Source organism: Eubalaena glacialis, chromosome 4 (genome assembly GCF_028564815.1).
Source record: "Eubalaena glacialis isolate mEubGla1 chromosome 4, mEubGla1.1.hap2.+ XY, whole genome shotgun sequence".
In the NCBI taxonomy this organism is placed as follows: domain Eukaryota; kingdom Metazoa; phylum Chordata; class Mammalia; order Artiodactyla; family Balaenidae; genus Eubalaena; species Eubalaena glacialis.
The window spans coordinates 63202357-63229124 of NC_083719.1; the positions used below are offsets into that span (position 1 = coordinate 63202357).

The 26768-nt window shown below is 33.3% G+C and overlaps 1 protein-coding gene and 1 pseudogene across 6 annotated transcripts in view; one reads left to right on the forward strand and one right to left on the reverse strand.

Annotated features, from left to right (window-relative positions):
• The window catches only part of TENT2 (terminal nucleotidyltransferase 2), a 57866-nt gene extending 33998 nt beyond the window's left edge, over positions 1–23868 (forward strand). For 4 of the 6 annotated variants that reach the window (XM_061187942.1, XM_061187945.1, XM_061187943.1 and 1 more), the window contains 4 exons: positions 3516–3559; positions 10497–10633; positions 18988–19079; positions 22976–23868. In XM_061187942.1, coding sequence (XP_061043925.1) covers positions 3516–3559; positions 10497–10633; positions 18988–19079; positions 22976–23160 — 458 coding nt within the window. In that variant the 3' untranslated portion in view covers positions 23161–23868. Of the gene's footprint in view, positions 1–3515; positions 3560–10496; positions 10634–18987; positions 19080–21300; positions 21381–22975 lie in introns of all 6 variants that reach the window. The other 2 variants (XM_061187946.1, XM_061187948.1) reach the window with 1 other exon arrangement.
• LOC133089513 (NHP2-like protein 1) lies at positions 8497–8916 on the reverse strand (annotated as a pseudogene).
• Positions 23869–26768: the final 2900 nt, after the last annotated feature.

Genomic DNA, 26768 nt, shown 5'->3' on the forward strand with positions numbered 1-26768 from the left:
TAGTGAACTCTGTCCAGTCTTGTGGATTGCAGTTCACTTTTATTAAAAATTGAATAGATTAGAAATATTTCTTGTAAAATACATATAAAATATATGAAGAAGAATAAGACTAACATTCATGTACTACCACCTAGTGTCTATTCATTTTTTAGTTTTAGTTGAGATTTAAACATTAGATTTGACTAAAGCATATAACATGCATGAACATTCATAATATGTGCCCTATCTCTCCATTCTTTTGGGTTACATTAGAAATTTTAATTTGATTGCTTTTTTAGAAAAATGTAGTTTAATCACAGATGCCCCTTGGTGGTTTTGTAAGCAAGTTAAAAATTCAAATGTTAGTATTTTACCAGTGTAATGAAATCATGTTAAAATTTGGTTTAGATTTTGTTAAACATTTTATTCTTGATAAAGTGGTCCTGTTTACTAAGATGGTTAGTAATTAATGGCACTCTCATCAGCCATTTCTAGGTGTTTGTTAAAACACATCAGCTAACCAGACCTACTGTGTAGTTCTGTACTTTGGCAGATTTAACCTACTCCTCCACAGAAGAAATTACGGAGATTGAAATAAGTATTAATAATTGCTTTTCTTGTCATACAAGAGTCTGCAAGGTGTATTGAGCAGTTCCAGCTCTGCCACAGTGAACGAGTTTGTGTGATTTTGGCCAAGTTATTCTACCTCTCTGGCTTTAATATTCATCTGTAACACTAATGGTTGGATTAGATGACCTTTAAGTTTTGTTTAACTTTAAGTACTTTAATATCTTTTCTGCCATGAACAGAGAAGGGAAACAGGTCCTTTCTATGTAGAAAGGTTGAAAAGATTAAAGCATTTCCTAGAATGAATATCAGCAGTCAGTTACAAACTACATATGCTTGAAAAAGTGACTGATGAAAGGAAAAACCTATTGAGAAGAGAGTTTAATAGCAATCTAAGATTATGAGTTAATAATAAAGGCAAAAGTGTCAATTGGTTAGAAACAACAATATGAATGAATATTCATGGAATGTTTACCGTATTACCAGGTATAGAAATATCTCTTAGGCATTTTAAAATTGTTCTTGTGTTTTCAAAATTAGTGGTTGTTTAGTGTTGTTGAAGGTCTGCTTTTTTTTTTTAGTTTAATTTTTGATGAATTAGTATGTAACTTTTATGTGTATAAATTTGTGAAGGCCTGACCAGAAAGCTCTCATCCAAACTACAGGCAAAGTAAAATCTTATAGATTAAGTATATTCAAGGCATTATCTATTGATCATATCCTGCAATAATAAACTTTTGTCTTATTTTGCTTTTGAGAGAGAAAATTGAAGTCCAAAAGACTGAAAAGATTGAAGTCCAAAATTTTGAAATCAAAATAGATGTTGTTACAGAGAGATTCTTTCAGAGTATATGTTGGTTTGGAATAAAGTAAACATTTGAAAAACTACTAAATGTTTTGAGGTTACTATCAGGATAGCATTGATAAATAATTGCCAGGGTACACTAACTGCTTCTCTAATGACGAGTGTTTTTAAATCTTTAAGGTTGTAAGGCAGGGGATTTTTTGAATGATAACCTTGCCCCCAAAAGCTTCCAAATTGCTTAGTTCTAAAGGCTCTTTATCTACTGAAAGACCCCATACCAGTGGTTTGTGTTTATTTTTCTCTCCTAGCATTCTAGTTATGAGATAACTAGATAACTAGAATTAGATAATATTTTTTTTCTAATTTTCTACAGTCTTTTCTTCATCCTTTTTTAAGTTATAATTTTATTTTACTAGCAGTGTTCCATGGGAATAGAACTCAGGTTTTTAGATTTAAAAATTAAACTAATTTCTAATAAGAGTTTCCAATTTGACCTCTATATTATAATGAAAATTATTAAAAAGCCATTAAAAATGTTATACAGATATAGAGACTTTTAGAATTAAGTGACTGGGGCTTGAGTTTATTTGTAGGGTCTTCTAGAATTTTAGCATTTGAATGCCTTTGGGGAAAAAAATATGTATCCTTACTTCCTGAGAGTGATTCTGGTAAGTAATGAGTGAGTTTTTTCCCTTAATATTCTTAATCATACACTGTGAACGTTCCATACTATCATGGAATTTTATTTTATTCCAGTTTCCAGTTTTCAACTTGGGAATAAAGCATGATGAAGAGATATTTAAATGAAGCATCCTACTTTGTACTATGTGGTAGAAATTTATACATTTATAATCATAGTTGGAAACCATGTAAATTGGTCATAATGGTTGATTATGTGTTCATTAATGTATTCCAGGAGTCATTTAAAAATTTTTTTGCTAAATAGCAAATTAAAAGTGAAGTAATGATTCTTTGTTACTGAATTTATTTAATCACAGTTGACCCTTGAACAACACAGGTTTGAACTGTGCGGGTCTATTTATATACAGATTTTTTTCAGTATATATGTACTGCAGTACTTACTACATGATCTGCAGCTGGTTGAATCTGTAGATTTGAAACCTCAGATATGGAGGGCCAACTATAAAGTTATATGCAGATTTTGGACTGCACAGGGGTTGGCGCCCTTACCCCCTGTATTGTTCAAGCGTCAACTGTATATGTAATGTATTTCTAGTTCTTAAATACATAGTTTATCATGCAGTACTATATTTGGTCTTTAATCTTAAAGAAATCTTGAAAATGTATTATTTGTATCTTACCACATTCAAGACACTGTATTTTACAGTTACTTCTTATATTGTGAATATTAAACACTTTGCCTTTCATGTTATTCCATCTACATTATAATGATGTGAGATTACAGTTAGCACATTTAATGAGGTTGGTTTTGGGTAAAGCTGTTGAAGGGTGCAGAATGGCAGTTAAAAAATACAGTGGCATATGACGATAATGATTCTTTTGTATGAAATTTTATTTATTATATAGCAGATTGGTACAAATCTCCTGATTTAGATTCTAACCTTTGCTGAGGTTTTCTTTTTAAAAATATATTAATGAAGTTGAAGATCTTTTCAGTTTTTTTTCCCAATAGATCAATTTCCCAGAACTATCTCAATTTTGGTATTATTGTTAGAAGAAATTAAATAATAAAGGGACAATTATGATAGAGCTATTATTCTTATGATGTAGTGCCATTGGATTGTACTTAAAAAAATTTTTTTTTTGATAGCTACATCCATCTTAACAATGTCTTTTTAATATCTGTAGCACAGCAGTTGTCTTGCTTATTTTGTGTGTGTGTCTGATGTTGGACCAAATGATGTGTGTCCATTTATTGATGACCTATTATTCTAAAACCATGTAAGGAACATTGGTTTACATAGAAATATATGTAATTTATTAACAGACCTTAAATTGTCAACTTAGATATATTTTGAATTTAAATTTTTAGGGATCAGAATTAATTTCACAAAGTATATGAAAGCTGTTGAATTTTAGCATAAACCCATATAGTCTCATACCTGGGGTGTAGCTGACAAATTATTGCTTTGTAAAATGAATTACGTGAATCACGGAAGCTTTAAACTTTTTCTTTTTATAGCCCTACCTGAACCCATCCTTCCATCCATCCAAAAAATTTACCCAGTAAGTGTTCCTTATAAATTATTACAGTACATGTTATGACAAGTATATGTGGAACTATTATGTGCAGTATTAACGTGAATATAAAAGTAGTATTAATTACCTTCTAAATATATGATAACATTTTCTACATAGACTGAGGCATTGGCCACTAGAATGCAAAAATGTTTCGTATAATTTTTCAGAAGACTCTGCTATTTTATTTGGTTATTGGCAGACAATCTTGTCATTCATATTAATGGTGGAACTTTTTGTGTGATGCTCATGATTATCACTAATGGGAATTAAATATACTTAGTTGGTGAAGGCCCATTTGGACACATACCAGTTTTTTTCGTGCTACCAGTTTTTTCTTGCTACTTTTTTTTCATGTTTAGAACATATCTTTAGTTAGTAACTCAGAAGTTTTATAGCCTAACATATGTATAATTTGAAATCAGGGAAAAAAATTAAGATGATGAACAATTAGGTAGTCTTTTTATCTTTCATTTGATCTTACCAAGTAATATTCTAAGAGGTAACATTAGTACACTATCCTTGTGCGTACACTATTAAGAATCCTGGTGAAGTTAATTGGAAACACTCAAGAAATGAAGTGTGCCTACTAGAAAAAGTTTAGTGTGTACTCAGTTTGAGTTCAGAGAAACCTAGGTAATGTACATATTCATAATCTATATGAGTATTTTTGTTTCTTTTCTAGTTTTTGTGTTCTTTTTTCCAGAATTTGCTGTTTCTTTGTTTATAGTCTTACCATTTCTGTTTTCTTCCATAGTCATTCTTGTTCCTGGTTTTTTTTGGAAATAATATTTAGGCAGCTTGTTTAGAATGTTTGACCAACCTTCTGAAACCACATAATTTTTTACCTGTTAGTTCATACACTTATAAGAAGAGATGTTTTCTAAACTTACTAAATAGTCCTATTACAAAGGAAAACATAACATCCATCCTGAGTGATCAGTTTTCAAAGAACTTATTTATTTTATATTTATCAGACAAAATATAATAAATATATTGATATGGAACCTAAATTAAATGTAATTTAATCTTTGATGATTGAGAACTGATGTCCTTGTTTTTGAACATCAGTTATTCTTATAATGCACACATGTGAGGTACTGGATAATAAAGGGTTCACTGTAAATAGAGTCTTGCTGTAGTGGGGGCCTCCCAGTTTGTGGTGTCATCTACTAGAAGAGACTGTTTAACACAAGAACCTTTTGGAATCTGGCTATCTTATCTTCTTCCTTTTAAAAACAAATTTCTGCTGTGAAGAACTATTATAATGAGTTTACAGTGTAGCTAGGTATAAGTATTTATGCTTTTTTAAGCATTATGATAAATGAAAGCATCAGAAAGTATAGAAATGAAAATAACATGAACTTTTGGGCCTATTCTTGAATGTTTTCCTCCCTCTATAGTTTTTATTCTTTAGCTCATACTGAATGGTCAAAGATAATGACTGGGTGTTTACTATTTCATTGCATTGTCTCAACTTTATTCTTTAAGACCTAGGTTTCAGTGTAGAAAGAGCTGCATATATTTTTCAACATACAAAGGATCTAATAGTTAAACTTACCCTTTAAAGAATCTATTATTATTGTGTATTGAAAAGATGCTTCTACAGAAATCTCACTTAAAACCATGTACTACTTGGAACTCTTTTTACTAGTATAAAATACTGATGAAATTTCAGTTTAATAGCACTATGCTGGGAGACAGAGGTATTACTTTTATAAGATACTCAGATTCTTACTAGTATATTCTAGTTTGAAGAACCTCATTTTTACTTCTGTGTTTCATTTTTCTAATCACCTAGATTTCTCCCATGACAGGGTTCTGATTTCTGTTCACATGTACTACCTCTAAGCCTATATTCTCCACCCTGTTTTGCTAATAATCTTATTTCTACACCTGTAACCGGGAAATAGATTTAATACCTGCCCAGCCCCAAGGCTTTAAAAAGTACTAATAGCAAGCCCTACTAGACTTAAGAATGTGTTAATTTGCTTTCATGTGTGCTTACATTGTCATAAATATTTAAACCACATTATCTTTACTATAAGATTGATACTTACATGGATAAGGACTTAATACCTCCTCTTAGCAGGTTTTTTTGTTTTGTATGAAACCTGTAAACTGATCAGTGGAGTGCTTTTTTCAGTGGTCCATCTGATGGAACAAGCAAATTAGGTTGTTTCTTATTACTAGCAGTAACTATCATTTATTTAGTATCTATTTTATATCAGCACATATAAATTTTATATACAGTATCTTCAATCCTAAGCAAATAAACTTCTAAAGTACTCCCCTTGTTTCACAGTTGAATGTTAGAAAGATTACATGATTGATCCAGGCTGTTTAGTCACAACTTATGGATGCAGCAACTGGTATTTTTTCCATTAGACTATGCTGCTTATGGAAGGCAAAATGATAGTAGTAGTCACTAAGATACCATTTCATCTAATTTGCATTGCTTACTACATTTTATTTGTGTATATCTGATTGTTCCTATACAGATATATTTATATACCTTTAAGAAAAGCTGATATGACAGAATTTCAGCTTGATAAATAAGTTTGAGAATGATTTAAAACTTTACAGTAACAAAAAACTTTCAATTAAAAAATTAGTATGGTGTTTCAATTCAGTTATTAAATTATGAAAGGAAAGGATGAAAGATTATAAACATCTGTATCTTTGAAAACTATATCATGATATATAGCATTATCGATTATTACTACTTAACTGTTGACTGAAAAAGCAACATAAATGATAGAGGACAGAGTATTTACTGTTGAGTTAAAGAAATGAAGTTGAGAAGGTTTAAATATATAAACTCAGATTAGGCGTATGAAGGGATCTTTATTTTAATGCAAGCGTATTATGAGATTCACCTAGATTTATGCTAGGTAGATTTATCAAGACAACTTATATTTGTTTCCTTCCCTAGTGGTATCTTCCTATTCTCAGAAGCCAAAGATAATTCCACAATAATGCATTGAAAGTTGCAGGAGGTAACCACATACTGTGTTGTAAATGTATAGTTAAAATAATCATGATGCCTTGCATATACTGAATAATTAATAAATAGATAATAGTGCTACTATGCTTTCCATACATTGTATCATTTAATTTGTATAACAACCCTATGAATACTGTTACTTATATTATGGATGAAGGAGCTTAACCTTTGGAAAGCTAGATAACTTGGTTAAGTTCACGTAGCTATTGAAGAACAAAGTTGCAAACCTAGGTCTGACTCCAGAGCTCATGCTCTTAACCACTTCATAATAGTACTTCTACTTTGTGTTAACTACTTACATTCCTTTCAAAACTTTAAAGATCTCATTCATATCAGATATAGTTTAAAGGTAATTTAATGATCAGTCTTTAATGTACATCACTAGATTAGTGGTGATCTGCATATAATTAAGAAGTCTTGGTAGAACTTCAATGTATCATTTAGTTCTTTCTCTATATAGGTAGAACTCCACTTAAATGCTCCATATCAGTTATCCTTTTCTTTGAGATCTTCCTCAACGTTTCTAGGCTTTAAAAATTCATATTGTTAGAAAATTGTGCAACTTAAATTTCTTTGCCTAGAAATGGAAAACAGTCATCTTTCATTTAAGCTATACATCATTTTAAAGAACAGTTACCAAGTAAAGTTCAGCCAGTCTAATTTAGTCCAGAAAGTGTTTAATTGTCCAAATTTTCAAACTTTGAAGGTAAAGTAAGATATGATGACACAGCCTCAAAAGATCATGGAGTCTGGCAAAAGGTGTTTTTGCTAGGCAATTATATGGGCAAAAACAGTGAGACTTTTCAAATGTTTTTCAAGAGATTACTTATTTAAATTTTTCTTAACTTGGCATTGTGAAGAGAAATGGAAGATATGTATCTTCAGCATTTAAATATCATTTGGAAAATGTTTTCAGGATTTAGTCATTACATATCTGGATATCAGAAGCCCAAAATAAGATATAACCTTAAAAAATAATAGAGATATCTTCCCTAAGTTAAAAAAAATTAGACTAGTAAATATCAATAATCCAAAGGAAAAAATGCTTTAAGAAATAGATGTTATATTGTATTGGTTAAATTGTTTTTCTCTGGATTTAGATTGTAATTTTAAAGGCTGCTTTTATTTCTTTGGCTTTTGGATTGCTGTTTACGTGCCCTCATCCTATCTGAAGTAACATATATTGTTCTTCAATACATAAGTGCAGTTGGGGAGCTCCTTTTAAAAAAATTCTTCAGTGAAATTTTTCTTAAAGCAGAAAATCTTTCTGTAATATGAATGATTACCAAAAATGGGGATTACTTAAGGTTAAATAGAATTCCTATTTACTTGTAGCTTCTTTTAGTTGGATCCTATTTTTTGTTTGTTTGTTTGTTTGCTTGGATTTCTCCTTCAGTTCTCCCTCAATAGGTATGACATGGCCCTTTTTATATATGACCTTGAAAAAGAACAGTGAAGCTAAGAGAACACTGGCCAAACTGTTGGTTCAGGGTCATTCAGCATTTTAATATAGTAGGTCTCACAACTCTATAGTTTTAATCTCACAATTACTGATGTGTTTCTTTAAATTATTGAACAAAGTAAAATTTTTAAAGGGGGTTCAAACAGTTTTAAACTTCAGGTAAGAAAATGGCTGCTCTGTCTCAGCATTATTTCATAAGTTGAATGCTTATTGTGCTAGGTGCTAGAAATCAAAATAAGAAGCTTTCAGAGCAGAAACTATTAAACAGTGACCCACTTTTCTTTTCCCTGTCATTTGAACATAAACCTTTTTGTTTAATTCCCTAGAGAATATTAGTTAAATTTTATAGTTTTTTTTTTTTTGAGCACTATAATATTTTATAACAATAGAAGGTAGCTCGAAATACTATATGCTAACAGACAAATGATACGTAACCCCTGGGGTAGGAGTCAGCAGGGAGTGTGGCAGAGGCCACCTGTTTAGACTAAGAGCTTTTCAGTGGACTGCTGGATGGATTGGATCTGCTGCTTCAGTTGTGAGCCTTCTTTGATGGTGACAGAACAGGCGATGACAGGCCTGGAGACCCCACAGGCTCGCCCCAGGGCCTGCTTGGAGCGCACAAACACATAGGGCACATTCTTGTCCTCACACAGCAGTGGGAGGTGCAGGATGATCTCCAGGGGCTCGGCGTCTGATGAACTCAGAGATGCCTCTCTTGAGGGTTTTGGTGGCCTCATTGGCTCCTTTGTGAAGCTGCTTGTAGTTACATGACTGCTGAACGAGGTCCAGTAGTTTCCTGGTGAGGTGGGCATCTGCAAGAGGGTAGGCCTTCAGATTTACATCAGCCTCAGTCACGGCTCCGGTTCCGTGGTATCGTCACTCCTCAAGGAGCACAGGTGACATCAGAGCTGGAGCCAGTTTTACAGTTATAAATAATGTTATCCTAAGTCCAATTTTACACTTAACAAGTAAGAGCAAGACAAGTAAGAAACCTGCTCTTTCTTCTGCCTTTACTCTTTATTACAAATTAGTGCTTCTCTCCTAGTCCCCCTAGTCTTAGAGACAAATAAGATTTCTACTTGAGTCATATAATGTAATACTAAATCTGTTAGAAGTGTAAGGGGAGCCCCACATTTAGGAATGCCAACTTTGTGAGTTGTGGTTGGAGTAGAATTTTTCTTCTGACAGAAAGGTAATCACTTCTTGGTAGTTAAAAATTGTTGATAGAATTATAGGTAAGGGGGCAGGGAGAGAATATATTTTTATTTTCTTGCTCTTTGTTTTTACTGATGTTTTTTGAGGACTGTCATTAAATAGATGCACTACCCTATTTCTCGGTATTACCACTTAGTTATTTGGGGACTCTATTTTTTTAAATATTGGAGTTATTCAGATATTACTAATTGAATTAATATCTATAAACCCAAAGTTGATCTGTTGGGTAGTTGAGAACCTTAAGTGTAGTTGTCATTCTGCTGTCTTAACCAATTGGGTTTTTTTGTTTGTTTTTTAAATCTGTTCCTACTCTGATGGCAAAGGGGAATATAGAAAACCTTTCTTGAGGGCACTGTGAAAATTACCTGAGAAAAAGTATTTTCTAATGTAATGGATATGTATTATTTGAGAATTTCTGTAGTTCATTTAGTTTATTTTAGAGCCATAACTTGCTACTAATAGAGGAAAGATCAGATATGAAAATGAATGGTATAACATAGGCAAAAAGAATTAAGTACTCATTAGTATTCTTTCTAATAAGTATCTTGTTTGGGCCTGGATTGCAAGCAGATGATATCCTCCTTTATGCATATTGTGCTAAAAGTAAATTGCTGAATATTGCTTGCTGGTATGTTTCCTATCTTTCTTCTTTTCCCTGCCTTCTTTGTCTTTTCAAGTTCATTTCATGTTGAACATCATTATTTCTGTTCCCTCTAAGATACAAAATACAAAAATGAAATAAAATTTCAAAAAATCTTAAAATCAGTGTAAGTACTATTTATGTATTAAAATTACTTACATGACCTTTGAGAGAAATTTTAAGTGACAGTTGGAGAAAGCTCTCATCTTGTCCCTGATACACTTCAGAAAGTACAACTGCTCTTTATAGAAATAATTAAGAAGGATATACATTTATAAAGAAATCTAAATATTATTGGATGGAATCTTGGTATGTACAGTAAGGTTTTATTTATGAATTAGAAAATCTTTTGCTACCATAGGAATTCATTTGGTTAACTGAGTGATATACCTCAGTCAGGGTTAGAATATCTTAGTTTTTCAGGTCCTTTCTGGCCTACTCCAAACATTGGTGAAACCTTTACTAGAAGAAAATCTTCAGATTTCCAAATTGCCAAATAAAGAAAATTCTCTCTTCTTCAGACAGCCTTATGTTAGGATTTATAAAGTTTTTTGGTGTGTTTTTAAATGGCCTCACATTTTTCCCTTTTTCTTTTTGATAGGAATCTTTTAGTCCTGCTATACAGCTGCACCTTGTACATCAAGCTCCATGTAATGTTCCTCCTTACCTCTCAAAGAATGAATCAAATCTTGGGGACCTCTTACTGGGCTTTCTTAAATATTATGCTACAGAATTTGAGTAAGTGAAATTTCAAATTGTGTTTATCCGTTTGTAAATAAGTGAATGCTACAAATTGGGTCATAAACTGTATTTGTCAATTTCAATGTTGTAAACTACTCCAAAAATGTGTAGTTTATAAAATTTAATATCTAATGATTATTAGAAACTAAATAGCTTTCCTGTTTCTAGCTAATTAAAAAAATTATAGTTCAATAAGTCCAGTTTTAGTTGATTTCAGTAGTGATCCCATTTTATATTTAGCCACCTCTTTTCCACTGTAGGGCCTGAATAAATGTTTGTGTTGGTCCTGTGTAGGTGCTATATAGTATGGAACATCTATTTTCCAGGAACTTAAAATTTGTAATAAAAAACACAGCTAAAACAAACTTGGAAAAAGTTCTACTTAATACTTGATATCTGAATAAATAGTTGTTTGTATGATATACAAATCAAGGAATACTCCTTTTCCTTTTTTTTTTTTTTTTTTTTTTTTTTGGTGAGGGTGATATATAAACATGAAACAGTAAAGTGTATAGTCAGGCTGGCCATAACTGAAAGTTCTTATGGGAGTTCTTAGTCCAGATAGAGTGGGATTAGGAGTTGTTTGCAGCTCTTCTGATCAATTTGGAAAAGCCTGAAGGAGAGAATGAGAGAACTTAGGAGTTGTACAGTTAGAGGAGGAGGGTACAATGACCATAGGGTACCAGTTTGAAGAGGTTTGGAGAGGGGAACAATAATAGTAAGCCTAATAAATTGCTATTACTTAGTGGGAAAAACTGTTCTAAGCAGATTATATGTATTATCTCATTAGTTTACATAATAGCCAAATGAGTTGGTATTATTTTATGCCCATTTTACCAGTGAGGCATATAGAGAGGTGAGGAAACTGGCCCGAAGATCACACAGGTAGTAAGGGGAATACTTCAGATAGTTTTGACTGCAAAATTCACTCTCTTAACTATGATACTTTACTGAAATGTTGATATTATCTGCTATCATACAGGAGTTCTAAAGAAACTTGACTCATATAAGATGATTTGAAACATAGGACCTGAAGGAAGAAGTGTCCTTTACATTCCTCCAAGTAAAGTTTCTATCAGACTGCCTGTTTTGTTTATGGTTGTGTCTCCATTACCTAGCCCAATGCCAGGTAGTGGTACTTGAAAGATACTTGCTATATAGATAAATAATTTTGAAGCAGAAAGTAAGATTATGGATATGAGTCAGAGATCCTTAAGGTGACTTACAAATTACTGAATTAGGTTAACAAAAGGAGTAAGAAAAGTGCTGAAGAAAAGCAGTTCAATAAGAATGAAGTTATAATAATCCAGGTTAAAAATGACCAGGATCTGAATGGAAGTCTAGGCAACAAAGATAAAAAGGAAAGAGCTTTCATTTATATAAAGATGAGGAAAGATTTAAGACTGTATGAGACAAGGGACATAAGAGAATATAAAGGTTATTCTAGAGTTAAGATTTTTTAAGATGTTGCAATGATAATAGCTAATGTTTCATGAATGTTTACCTAGTGTCCTGCAGTATACTGAGTGAATCCCATGTATTATCTCATTTAATCCTCACAGTAACCCCCTTTCAAACTTCGGGAATTTGTGAACTTGAAACTTGCCCATAACGTACAGTTAGATAGCCAGAGAACTGGGATTCAAATTCAGGTGACTCTAAAACCACATTCTTAGTTGTTAGACTGTATTGGCATCGTCTGTTGTGTCATGTAAATTAGACATTGGGGGAAGTTCATAGAAGAAAGATATTTTTCTGCCATGTAGAGTTTAGGATTAGAGCATCTAGAGAAATACTTTGAAAATCATCTGCTTTGTTGGACTGAAACAAAATGGTAGATGTGCAGGTTTGTATGTTAGTTTAGTATTAACAGAAACTAGCTTGCTGTGCCAAATGAATCTGCCTAAGAGGTTTTGAACTTCTGGACGCACTTGTTATGATGATACATGATTTAGGTGACATCTTCACCTACTGTTTCATCATATAGTGCATTGTTGTTTCATACCACATATTTTCAGAAATTTGACTGTAGGGAGCATAGCCAAGAGTGTAGTCATGGTAATGAACTAGGTGCTGTGCAGAAGAATTCTGGCAGCCATTAGAAGTGTTTGTAAGGATTTTTTCTGAACTTTGAGATACTATTAAAAAATTCCCTTTACTTGAAAACAGAGAATTAAGTGCCTGTGAAAGGATGCTTGTGTACATGGTATGAATGGTGCAGAAATTTTATATGGCCATTTAAAAATTACCATTAAAAAGATTTTCTTACCTACTTCACTCACAGCTTTCTCCTTAAACCTTGCTGCTGAAAATTCTTAAAATGAAGCCAGGTTTCTAGAAATGTACCTAGGAACGAGGAACTGACAAAATAGGAAAAAAAAGGATCAGGTGGTTCCGGGAGTCTAGAAAAACATACAGTCAGAATTTAATCACTTTGTAATTTAGCAAAAAAACAAAAAAGAGAGGAAAATTTTAAATTCTAAATATCTTACAGACTCATAGACACTGGAGATTCTAAGAACCTTAAAAGGTATCTGTTTTATAATTCTCTTTATTTTCTGGATGCCCAATCACATGTCATTACTGCTAGTTTATCTGTTGAATTAAAAATACATACCTATATACTTAAATACATACATTTTTTGAAAAAGGAAATACAAAGGACAATTTTTCTATCTCCTTTCTTACTATTTTTTCCTCATTTTATTTCATCAATAAATCATTGAGTGCCTACTCTATACCAAGCTATTTTCTATGCACTGGGGATATAGCAGTTAACAAAACTGTCTTTATGGAGCTTATCTTGTAGTATGGAGAGATAGACAGTAAACAAATAAAATGTACAGTATGTTAGATGGTGGTAAGTAGAGAAAAATAAAGCAAAAGCAAGAAAGGATATTCTGGTGTATGTAGTTGTTGCAATTTTAATACCTGTATTGCCGTTTAATACCTAGCATGGTAAGACAGTCTCACCGAAAAGGTGACCTTTGAAATAAAGACCCAACGGAGAGGAAGATGTGAGTTATGTGTCTATATGGGAGAAGAGCTTTCCAAACAGAAGGAAAAACAACTGCAAAGACCCTGAGGTGGAGGTTTGCCTGACATATTCAAGGAACAGCAAAGAGGCCAGTGTGACTGGAAGAGAGTGTAGAAGTCAATGATGTCTGAGAGTTAAGGAAGTTCATGTCATGTAGGGTCTTGTGGTTAATTTTGATGACTTTGGCTTTTCCTCTGGGTAAAACGGGAAACCACTGGAGGGGTTTCAGTAGAGAAATTGCGTGATCTGATTTAGTTTATAACATGCGCATCCTGGTTGGTGGATAAGAATAGAGTGAAGGGGGAGCCAAAGGCAGAAGCAAGGAGACTGTTTAGAAAGGTATTGTAGTAATCTAAGAGAAGTCATGTAGCTTGGGTAAAGGTGGTTGCAGTGGAAGTGGATGAGAAGTGGTCAGATTCCACTTACATTTTGATTTGCCACAGATTAGATGTGACATAAGAGAAAGCGAGGAGCCAAGAATGACTTCTAAGATTTTGGCCTGAGCAACTGAAAGGATGGAGTTGCCATTAGGTGTGATGCGGAAGACAAGGGAGGAACATTACTGATTTTGAATATTTTAAGATTGAGATACCCACAAAATATTCAAGTAGAGATACTGAGTAGAGAGTTGGATATACAACTCTAGAGTTCAGGAGCGAGGTCACAGTTAGAGCTTTATATTTGGAAGTTGTCAGCAGGTAGATGGTATTTAATGCTAGGAAACTTTTTGAGAAAACCAAGGGAATATAGATAGAAAAGAGAAACGGTCCAAAGACTAAACCCTTAGATACTCCAGGGTTAAGAGGGGTACAGGAAATACAGAAGATACAAGAGTGTTTTAAATGACAATGAAGAGAGAAAGACAAATTCAGAATGTAGATATTCTGTGAAACAACTGGCCTAGTCTCTCAAAAAGTCAATATCTTAAAAAAAAAAAAGTGGAGGGAACATTTCCAGATTAAAGAGATGGAACAATCAAATACAATGGATGAACCTTGATTACAATCGGATTGTAGAGAGGGTGGAAAAATTATAAAAGGCATTTGAGTTACATTAATTTCTTGATGCTGTTGGTGTTACAAATAGCCTTATTCTTAGATATATGCCAAAGGATAAAGAAATGAAGTTTCACTCTGTCTACAGCTTAACAAAAGGGTCAGTTCAAAACATACACATATACGCACACACACAAGCAAATGTGGCAAAATATTAACCACTGTTGCACTGCTTTTAAGTTTTATGCCTTTCATTTTTCCCTTTGAAAAATGTCATAATACAGAGATGAAGTAAAAATAGATTAGGTATGAGAAGGAACTAATATATAGTAATCAAAAAAAGGAAGAATCATTGAGAAAGGAGGAAAGGCAATAGAATGTGGTGTCTTGGAATCCAAGGGGGAAAAACGTTTTGAGGAGGAGGGAGTGATTACGTGCGTCACATGTTCTGATAGATCAAGTACAAGATGAGAACTAAAAGCTGACCATTGAAGCATCTGTCCATGTGGAGGCTACTGGACCCTTGACAGGAGCAGTTTCTGTGGAATAATGTGGATAAAAAGTGTCATTGGGGCCTTTCTCACCTTCTGAGATGGCCCCCACTCTGTCTGTGCAGTGTGTTTCTCTCTAAATAAATCCACTTCTTACCTATCAAAAAAAAAAAAAGTGTCATTGGTGTGAGCTAAAGAGAGAAAAGGAGGGGAGGATTTAGGTAGTGTAGCTAACTCTCTAGGGGAACTTATGTACTTGTAAAGGGAGCAGAAAAAGTGGGGTAGAAATTGGAGGATTAAGCAGGGTTGAGATTTTGTTTTTAGAAAGGAGAAATTTTGCCATCTTTATGGCAAAATTGGTGATACCAGAAAAATTGTAGTAAATTGTTGAACAGTCTACTTGTTTGAGTAGAGAAGGATTGGAATCTAGAGCACAAGTGGAATAGAAGCGCTGACAATTCATTAATAATAATGAGGGAAAAAAAAGAATATATAGATACAGACAAATGCAGGTTGATGTGGTGGGAACTAGAGGAAACTATCTTTTGATTGTTTTAGTTTTTTTAGTGAAATGAAGCATGGACATCAGCTGGGAAGGATTGTGAGGGAGTAGATTTGAGAAGTGAGGAGAAGGTATGAATTGTCACGTAGAAGAGTAAAGGAGTGAATTAACTATGGAAATATAGTATGATTGGTGGGTAGTGGCATTTAGGATCCTTTTGAGCTAAGTCATCATGAATTTAAAGTGATCATAAATTGAAAGGTCAATATGGTTGCATTTTTTTCTCCAGCGCTGTTTAGCTGCTTGGGAAAGGATTGGAGTAAACAAAGATTTAATTATAGTTTTATCAGCCAGGTAAGTTCAGTGCAGCAAGAGCAGGTAAGAGAGTTGAGGGATATGCAAGGGAATGATTTTAATAATTGACAATGGACAGGACATATTAAATTCAGCCGTGAAAATGGGCACAGTGTTGCCTACAGGACATCTAGGTGGCAGTTTCCAATAGTTACTTGTAAATTTTGGCGTGGGGCTTAGTAGCTGGAGAAGAAGATTTGGGAAAGAAACATCAGGGTACTGAAGCCCGGATGGGTGCTCTAGCATTTGAAAAAGATCGAAAAAGACAAAGTCCTGATAGACACCAGCATTTAAAGGGTCAGGCAGAAGAGGAGCCAGTCAAAACAAAACAAAACTCTAGGATTAGAGTCAAGCTTTTTCTCTGTTTACAAGATTTGAAATCCCTAACAAAGTGTTTGTTTGTTTGATTGTTTGCTTCCCAGCCCTTAGTAATAGAACAAAAATACACAATTTTTTCACTTACTTTGACTAGTCTTAGCGTATATGCAGGCATGTGGTATCAGATGCATAATTTTGTCTTTATTAGACTTAAATTTTTCTTTGTAATGTTGCTGAAGTCTGCATTTCCAGTTTAATCAATTGTCTCAAAATACTTTGTCACAAAAAGAATGGCTAGAAGAGAATGAATGAGTACCAGCTCATTATCATTACTGAAGAAAAAAAGCGAGCATCTTACCAATATAGTCAGTAATCTGTTTTATATTCAAAAGATTATCATACATTATCAGATCTGTTTTAGATTAAGTCCCATATCTGTTGTTCTAGTCTTTTCTGAAACATCCCTCTTTTATAGATTGTATCTTATTTTATACTTTAATTATTGAGTGACAATGACAGATTTTCACATGGAAAGCAAATTATGGTAGAGAAATATGGTATGATAAAAGGCTTAGTTTAGAGCCTGTTTTAAAGAAGGAAATGTGTAGGGAAAATATTTCTAAATTACCATTTGAATTCTACATTTAAATTCACCTCTAAGATTAAAAGTAGTATATAAGTTATGTATCATGTTTATGATTTGAAATATTTAATAATTTCATATATTTAAAAGTTCTTCAAAAATGCAGTAGATTGAATCAGTCCAAATAGTAGTGGTTCAAATATTCTTTTTTATTCCTCTATGAAGTACTTCAAATGATACAGTCATTTAAATAACTGAATTGTTTGGGTTGATTATAGGTTGAAGATTAAACACTATCTGGTTAGGGATGAAAAAGTGAATATGGATGTGTCACATATGTTTCTGTGATCCAGTTTAGAATCAAATACTGGCATGTAATATAAATTCAGGATTGGATTTAATAGAAATATAGTGGTGAGGAGAGTTCCTTTGATTTAAGAAAGTAAAAGTTTTAGTTTAACAGCAGGATACAGTATTTCAATATTTTAAACTTGTCTGAGAGAAAAAAATCAGTCCACCCCCTTTTAACATAATATTTCCTATTTTAATTCTACTGCAGATTCCACTGTCCTATAAGTTGAAATTAGAAACAAGTAGTCTCAGGAAAAAGTTCATTTTATTAGTGAAATTTGTCTTATGCCGTATAAAGTGAAGTAGCACAAAGTGTAATTCTACTGTAATTTTGTGTGGGTCAGCAATGTGGTTATATAACTCTCCCCTTTACATTGTTATTTTTAAGAAAATTTTGGTAACACACTTGGACCAGTAGAGCAGTGTACTTCTTTTCTGTTTGGAGTCCAAACTAACGGAACTGCTGTACATGAAGGATCTAAAACATCTTACTGTAACCAATCCTAAGTATTTCTTTTTGACAACCCACTTATTTTTAAAAAACATAAATTCTGATATATATTTTTAAAGAACTTAAAGCTGTGTTTGCAAACTATTTCTAAACTGTATTCTTGGTAAGAAAAAATAGAAAATCATACTTTGAGGATTCTTTTCAGTTATCAAACTTCACAAGATGCAGTATTTTCTTGCATGTTTAACATAGAAATTAGTCAGTTTTCCAGAAACAAATGCCATACTGGACCCACGATTATATCCTTATGGATTCTCTAATAAATAGAGGCAGAGTAGGACGAGTGTTGCATTTGGAATGTCCCAAACCATGGTCTTTCTCCTACTGAAATTATGGAGAAAGCTAAATATAGCTGAAAAAAAAGATATCAGCTATACCCCAAACTCATTTTTCTGTTGAATACAAGCTGAGTGGTCATGTGTTTTTAAAATGTTTTTGAAAAAAGGAAAGTTGTACTTGTATAAAATTATTATAATTTGAACTTGCACAAAATTATTATAAATTTAAAAGAACAGTGTAAGGTTAGGATATACTAGAGACTGGACAGTTTACCTTCAAGCATGCTGATAAAATTGTTTTACTTGAATAAAACTTCACTGTTAACATCTACATCTGATATACAGCAATAACGGTATGTTTTCATAGAGTATTATTTTTTTTTTTCTTAAAACAACATCTTCTTGCTTCTACTGGAAAATTTAAAAATTTTCTACCGTAAATCATATTAGTAGAGGTGCACCTGAACAGAAATTATTTAATGATGCCAGAAAACAACACAAGAAGATTACCTCTCTCTTAGCAAATAAAAAATTCTTACTGGGGTGTTAACAAGGAACATAGTTTTTTTGCTTACTTACACTTTATTTTTCGTATTACTTTATTTATTCAAAAAATATGTATTGAATACCTAGTTTATACTAAGCAACTAGGTGAAGAGTAAAAAAAAAAATACACAAATAGCTCAGCGTCTTGGAGTGTTCATTCTATTTAGGGGAGACACACAATAACGTAATAAATAAGCAAATTGTTAGAATGTAAGTGCTGTGGAGACAAACGAAGTAGAGAAGGGGAAATGGGGATCGAGGTGCAGAGGGTTGAAGCAAATTCCAGTTCTATGAGAAGATCAGAGTAGGCTTAACTACTGATACAATAAAAATAATAAAAGGGAAGTTAAAATAGTTAACATGATTAATGTTTTTCTTTTGATAGCTGGAACAGTCAAATGATTTCAGTTCGTGAAGCCAAAGCCATTCCCAGGCCTGATGGTATTGAGTGGAGAAATAAATACATCTGTGTAGAAGGTAGCTTTCCCACAACTACTCTCTATTTCCTATCCAACTATCATCATGGTACTGAGAGAATTACTTGAATACTTTCAGCTTATATTTCATCTAAAAGTAATACATTTATGTTGTGAAGTGGTTTGTAAGTCTTTTAATCGTAAGATTTTAATTAAAAAAAATAATTTAAAATTCTTTAGTTGTAAGAAATAATAAACACGAATTTAGGTGTCGAATCTTTCCAGTCAGTAAGATTTGAGCAGTCTTCACGCACCTCTCATGCTTGTAGTTGGTTGAAATTTAGTTTCATGACTTACAGGTAGAAGAAAATGATTCTTTGAAATAAAATTAGTTCTTTTATACTTAAATATTGATAATTAATACAAGCTAGATTTTTATGAATATAAAATTGATTTTCCTTTAAAAATTAAATGGTCTGCAGATAGTCTGTTCTCTAAAATTAATTTACAGGTAGTTGAATATTTCTTTAAGTCAGTTGAAACTGACTTCAAGAGGCAATATTGTTCTCACAGATGCCAAGTTGATGACTTTTGTAAATCTTGAGGTAACATAAAGGGTTGAGATTTGGCATTTGCAGGAAAACATCAAATTTAGAGTATTTTAATCTTGAATTATAATGCAACATCTTAAGAGTTTATAAATGTGAAATTGAATCTCCTGCTTTGGTGTTTGGTTTGCTAAATTGCACACTGTGTGTTCGTTATTTTAGTTACTTGGTTCTTTTGAATATTAAATACAGTTGTAAAGTGCTACGCACTGTGTGATCTGATAGTTTGGCATATGGCGTTATTTTATTTTGAAAAGTACTGTGACAATAAACTTTTTTGAAATAGCCTTTCTGAGCAATAAAAAAATAAACAGAAGGAGTTTTTAAAATTACGGGCCTGATTAGATTATATGACAAATCTAAAGTTAACATCTCCATCAAATTTCCTATTCTTTCACACCTTTTTTGAGGTCTTTCCCCTCATTCTAGCAACTTCATTCTCTTTCTCTCTAGTCTCTCTCTTTCAGCTTTACAGCATACATAGGTCTTCTCATCCTTGAAAAATACTCTTGACTTGATCCTACTGGCTTTTCTGAGTAGTTTTTTTTCTCTTTTTTACACCAAAATTCTTCAACTCTAGTAATTTTAACCTACTGCTGGCATTATTTCAGCTTCCATCTCACTCCTAATGCCTTTAGTTATCTTTCTTTTCTCACTATTATCTTCAGTTTCCTCGTTCTCTTATATAGAATCAGTTTCTTTGTCTCTATATATGAACTCTTCTCTCTTATTTTGTGGGTGAAGGGTGAGTGGGGTGAGGGTAAAGACATGGAAAGTGATATTGGAGACACACACATAAAATCTCTTCTTTTGTTCTCTTCCTGTCTCGTCCACTTTTTTCTCTATCCTGTTTTTCTGTCTTTCACTGCCAAATTTCTAATACAAGTTACCGTTCTCACTGCATTTTTTTAAAGCCATTTAGTCACACCATAATTCTCTGTACTGTCTTCCATCCTCCCTGGTATTAAACCTCTACTTTCAAAGGCATTGACCTTTCTCCTACTAGACAAATCAGTGGTTTTTTATTATTTTTAAATTTATTTATTTATTTATTTTTGGCTGTGTTGGGTCTTCATTGCTGTGTGCGGGCTTTCTCTAGTTGTGATGAGCCGGGGCTACTCTTCGTTGCAGTGCGTGGGCTTCTCATTGCGGTGGCTTCTTTTGCTGCAGAGCACAGGCTCTACCTGCACGGGCTTCAGTAGTTGTGGCTCGTGGGCTCTAGAGCACAGGCTCAGTAGTTGTGGCGCACAGGCCTAGCTGCTCCGTGGCATATGGGATCTTCCCAGACCAGGGCTCGAACCTGTGTCCCCTGCATTGGCAGGCGGATTCTTAACCACTGCGCCACCAGGGAAGTCCCTCACAGTAGGTTCTTGACTCTATGATTCTTCAGAAATCTTATCTATTTTTATGATTTAGACTTAATATACCTATGCTGATTACTTCATTTTTAGACATCTTATCACTTGAATTTTATCTACCTTGTTAGACAGCTCATAGCTATTATAAAACTATTTATTATACACATAAATCTAATGTTAGGCTAAACCACATGCAATTGCTACTGTGTAGGTCAGAAACTGTCAAATATTGGCAATTTCATATAATTCAACCAAATAAAAAACTGAAGTTCTCATTTTAATAATTTCTTGTTTATATGTGCATTTAACATTGTAGAACCTTTTGATGGAACAAATACAGCCAGAGCTGTGCATGAAAAGCAGAAGTTTGACATGATCAAGGATCAATTTTTAAAGGTAAACAATGCATCAGATTAACTCTAGAAGCATTAGTGCACTAGTGTGCTTTGAAAATTAAGAAAACATATAGGTAATAGGAAAGAACAGCTCTGGTTCCTGTGTTGTGAAACAATTAATGTGGCACAATAGAGAATTTATTACTTGAATTTAGAAATACTCCTTCAGAGAGATCTGACTCCGCCTTTACTCACATGGCTTTCACTTTGTGGAAATAAGCATTTTCACAGTGAGCTTATTAAGCTCTCAAAATGAATGAATAAAACCTAAAGGACTCCTTTCCCTCCTTAAAATATTGGGGAACTTGTAGCCTTAGAAGAAAGCCATGTCTGTTCCATATTTTTCTTCTGTATACCCCACTGTAACAAGGAACTAGAGCTCCATTTTATCTTTGTTTATATTCTGAGAAGTTAAACAAAATGTATGTGTTTGTGTGCACACACATTTTATATATATAAATAGTCATATATGTGTAAACTGGAGTTTATTCCTTAGCTCTCTAGTCCACAGTATGAATTTTTTCATCAGTGATTTTGCTAGGTTTGATTCCTAGCTTCAAGTTATTCAACAGTACAGAGTAGAAATACATTGATAGAAATATATATAGTAATATTATGAGACATATAGGAGAGAATACTTCATAGAATAAAAAGATCAAGGAACTTATGAAGATCATTTTAGAGGCATGTTTCTTCATTACCGAGACGTCCAAGTAGACTTTATTTTGATGATTATTAAAAATGCAAGTGTATCATGTTACAGGCTGTCCTTCAAATTAGGCCCTCTCAGTTTGTCAACCAGAATAGAAAATTTAAAATGAAATGGAATTCTGCAGGGCAAAACAAGTATCCAAGAGGGAATGTTTTTCTCTATCAGATTAAATTGAGAACTCAAAAATAGCATTTCTACATTGCTGTTCTTACTGATGGGTGAGCTTTCATTTATGATTGTTAGCTATAAAACCAATACTTTTAGTCAGTTGAACAACTGAGGTGAGAACAAACTGCAAAGATCGCAGCCAGATTTTTTGGTAGTGGGCCAGATTTTTAGCTTATGAACGAGAATTTCAGTTTCTTTTTTCTCTTCTTAAAAATTCTGTTCACTCTTTTTTCTAGATCCATTGTATAAGGTGCTTTATTATAGATTTACTCTCTTCTTCATAAATACAGTTTTTAATTGAAAGAGCTTTCTAGATACAAAATAGTCAATCAGATAATTGAAGTAATCTTTCCTTACCCTCTCAAACCCAAAGGTTTTGTATTAATTACTTTGCTGTTTTAAATGACATTATCTAAATCGGTGAATAAATGTTAATATTGTCAGTTGCATCTTTTTGTACCACCTATGTGCTCATTTCTTTATTAATGAATTGGAACTACACAGGTGTAAAGTTTTTAAATAACATCTTCTTTCTGATGACAGAAACAATACTTTTACTGTGTTAAAAACTTGGGAGATAAAAACACAGACACAAAAAAGTCACCCCAAATTTTACTGCCTTGAGAAATCACTGTTAACATTCTAGTAACTCCTCTTTCAGTCTTTTGTTCCACATATATTTTAGGTTTTAAGAATGATTTTTCTTTCTCTTCCAGTCATGGCACAGATTGAAAAACAAACGAGATTTGAACAGTATACTACCGTTAAGAACTGCTATCCTGAAAAGATAACTGGCCTCTATTTCTTAATAAAGAACAGTAGTAACATCATAATGCATTTTGTTTACCTTCATCATGGTTTCTTTTTAATTGTTCTTCTTGTTTTCATGTTTTATTCTTAAGAGGACATACTTATATATGCATATTTTATTATGACATTTCCTAATAAAACCCTTTGATTTAAAGATGTATTTTTGAAAATGTTTACATTGATGATTAGTAATATTATGGCATGAATTTTCAGGAGATCAAATAAAATATTTTTTTGGGAATTATCAAATAAAAGTTTTTTGCTATAACTGTAATTAATTGTACCACATGCTAATACTGAAGAGATGTGTGAACTTTTTTGGAAAGGGTCTGATTTATACATACTTAAAGTATCACCGTCAGTAGATGGTTTGTTGCCTGAGTCTGTTCTAGTGAAGTGAAGATTCGAGTCAGTTATTCAGTTACTTGAAGCAAAATGAAATCTTTTATTTCAGTGAAATCACTGCAGAGGCATGAAATACTGGACAATTGCCTTAAGTCCTCACTTGACTCATCAGGATAGACTGAGGCTTTGTGTCGATATTAGCATTTCATTAGTACCTCACATGCTTTTGGTGTACTCGCGATTGCTTTAAATTTTGTGTTGAAACAACTACATTTTGCACTGTAGTAATATGAGCACTAACTCTGTATTGTACAGCAGTTAGGGAATTGTTTTGAAGAATCAGTTCAGTGTAGACATTTTGAAAAGATTAAGTCCTCTGTGCTTTATGATAGCTTAGTGCAATTTGCACCTTTGCTTTACTTCCCGTTTTCCTGCTTTTATTTTTCCTGTGACATGAAGCAACAGAAACTGAAATATCAAAGTTGAGATTATATCCAATCGATAGTATCAGAGTTTTTTCTGTGTATAATTATAGGATTGTAATCTAAACTGGAATTTTTAGGCAGTAAGCCACTATAAAATGTTCTAGATAAGACATAACATTATTATAAATAAAAGCTTAATGTTGGTAAAGATATCTTTTTTAGCATTTCTTTTCCACAAGAAGAAATAGTGGTGGCTGCTAAAAAAGCTACAGTGTTTATTAAGGTTGTTTTTGGTTTATGTAAATATTTGTAAATTGGTCAGTGCCTGTAAATTTAAATATAAATAATCTTAAAAACAGTTTTAACTTTTTCAAAAGGACTGTGTACAACTTCTTTTAGACCTGCTGTAGCACAGTTTGTACCTCTAATGTATTTGGTTTTTTTGCAGACCAATTCAAATGCTAACAAGACTTTTGCTTTTTGACTCGTAAAAGGTGCATATTTTCATTTTTTTCTTTAAGTTTAAATTTTTGTATGATCAAATGGAATAAAGTTTATATATGGAAATTGTCGATGTGTTTTTTGCTTTTTTTCTTTTTTCTTTCTTCTGTGAAAGTCTTTACTTCTGAGATGAGATTCAGGCTGTAGTTATCATCTGGAGCTGAACTGAATCCGGTTATTGTGTGTAATTATTTAGATTATGCAGAGAATCTTGGAATCAAGTTCATTCTTCTTTAAGCCAACTAGCCACATCAACACCCTATTTCTCTGGCATTATTAGGAATGAAGCTTTCCACACAGGTGAATTTTTCAGTTTACTGATGATTAATGCTTTTGAAGCAATTAAGCTTTATATACTAGTTCTTTTTCTTGGAAATTTCCCTAAAATGTATTTTACACTGTGCAACTCTTCTTTATCAGAATGTGTTGAGTATAATTAATATTCTAGTAATGACTCCAGGTGATAATTATAAACAATAGATAATAGCCATAGTACTCCATAGTAATACTGTGTAGCTGTCAGGCATGGCTAAGTGTCTGGGGCATTCTACCTCTACAGTATTATGACATTTCCTAATAAAGCCCCAGAATTTACCATGGACTCCTTCATGCCACTGTTCTCTCAGCTTTCAATGACCACCGGGCCCCCTATCTCACTGCTGCTGCTTTTCAGCCGTATCGCTATAACAGATAGATCAAGAAGTTAATAAATTTACACACAGTTGTAAATCAGTAGACTGAAACCTAAGATTATGCACTTTGTGACTGCTAAATATGTCAGATAAGTGGTCTGTCAATATATGAGAGAATTTTTTAGGCTTTTAAATTATTTTCAATATGAATTATTTAATTGTGTTGTGAATAATACATTCTTTTATTTTCTATTTGTATTGATCTGGCCATTTCTATTTATGTTGTTACTCAAGAAAGTAGTGTTAGAAAGTTTAAAATGTGCGATCTGTACTGCAGTTCTAAATTTTGGATTGGTTTGAGCTAGGATCTTCACAAATCTTGTTGACTATAGTTAGTGTTCCTAAGAAATTTTGAGTTAAATGGAGGGAATATACCTGTAGTTTTGATTAGGTTTAATAGATCCCACAGCTGCAATTGATTCCTTTTTGTCCTAGTGAGCAGACACTTGGGATTACTAATGCAAAAGCCTACCTGCTGTAAGAGAATGCATACTGCTGATGTTAAACCTGGTTTAGTGAACCCTGGAAGGCTGGACTCTTGCTGTCTTCCCTCTCATGCCCCCTAGCTGATGCTTCTGTACTGTACCTCAACTACCTGCAGTTCTTTGCCCACAGACCTAATGCACACATATGAGCTAGGGATAACTGTAACTGGGGAATACTACCTAATTTACATTTACCATATTTAACAACTCTGTGAATAGAATTTGCTGTAATTAAAAATCTGTGTTAGCTCTTCTAGCCGTAAAATCATCCTTATGAAAAAAAAGATCTTTATGTATTGTGAAGATATCTCTACCTGTTTTACATAGGCCTGTTCTCTTCAGTGCAGGGACCATTCATTAAGCACCTACTATGTGCTAAGTACTTTGCTAAGCTTCTGCGCTTGTAAGAGATGGGGATAGTGGGACAAAGATAACAAACTTACAGTCTACTGGGGAAAGAGACACAAACGTAATTTGAATGTAGGATAATGTGGGAACCTAAAACAGTGATATTGAGCTTAAGCTGGGGATTTCAGAGAAAGGTGTGATCTTGAATGATGAGTAACCAGGTAAATAAAGATGGGAAGAACGTTTCAGGTGGAAGGAATTGTGTACATAAAGGCACAGTGGTGTGACTTGATAAATGTTAGAACTCCTGACTTCTAAAGACAAGACCAGACAGCTAAGATGTGGGTTGTTAGCATTTTATCTTCCCAAGGACCTTGTGCTTTAGTCCTAGAACAGTGGGAAGCCATTGAGGGCTCTTAAACATGGGCATGGCATGATCTGGGACTTTGGGTTGAATTTCAGACAAAACAGACTTTGGCCAATGTAGGGAAAATTATTCCTCTTCAAAGTTTTAAGATTTGTGGAGATAAAAGTTTCCTGGCTGAATAATCCAGGGGTCACTGAGGAAGAGAATACACAATATTGATTTGCAAATATAAAAGGAGCTAATACTGAACAATGGTTCAAAACTGGGCTTTTGAAATGGGCAGACTTTGTTTCCCATTGGGTCACTTTACTAGCAAAAGGAGACCTTGAGCAAGCTAGGTACCCAAGCTCTTCTGAGCCTGTTTTCTCATTTATAAAACCAGCATCTTAGTTAAACCTACCACAGCAGAGTTGTGAGGGGAAAATTACGAGTGCCTGAACTAGCAGTAAGTGTTCTGCTCTGTAAAAGGGAGTAGTTATTTGGTTGGGATAAGGGCCCATCGAGTAGCTCAGCTCTGCTCCAAACCTGAAGCCTAC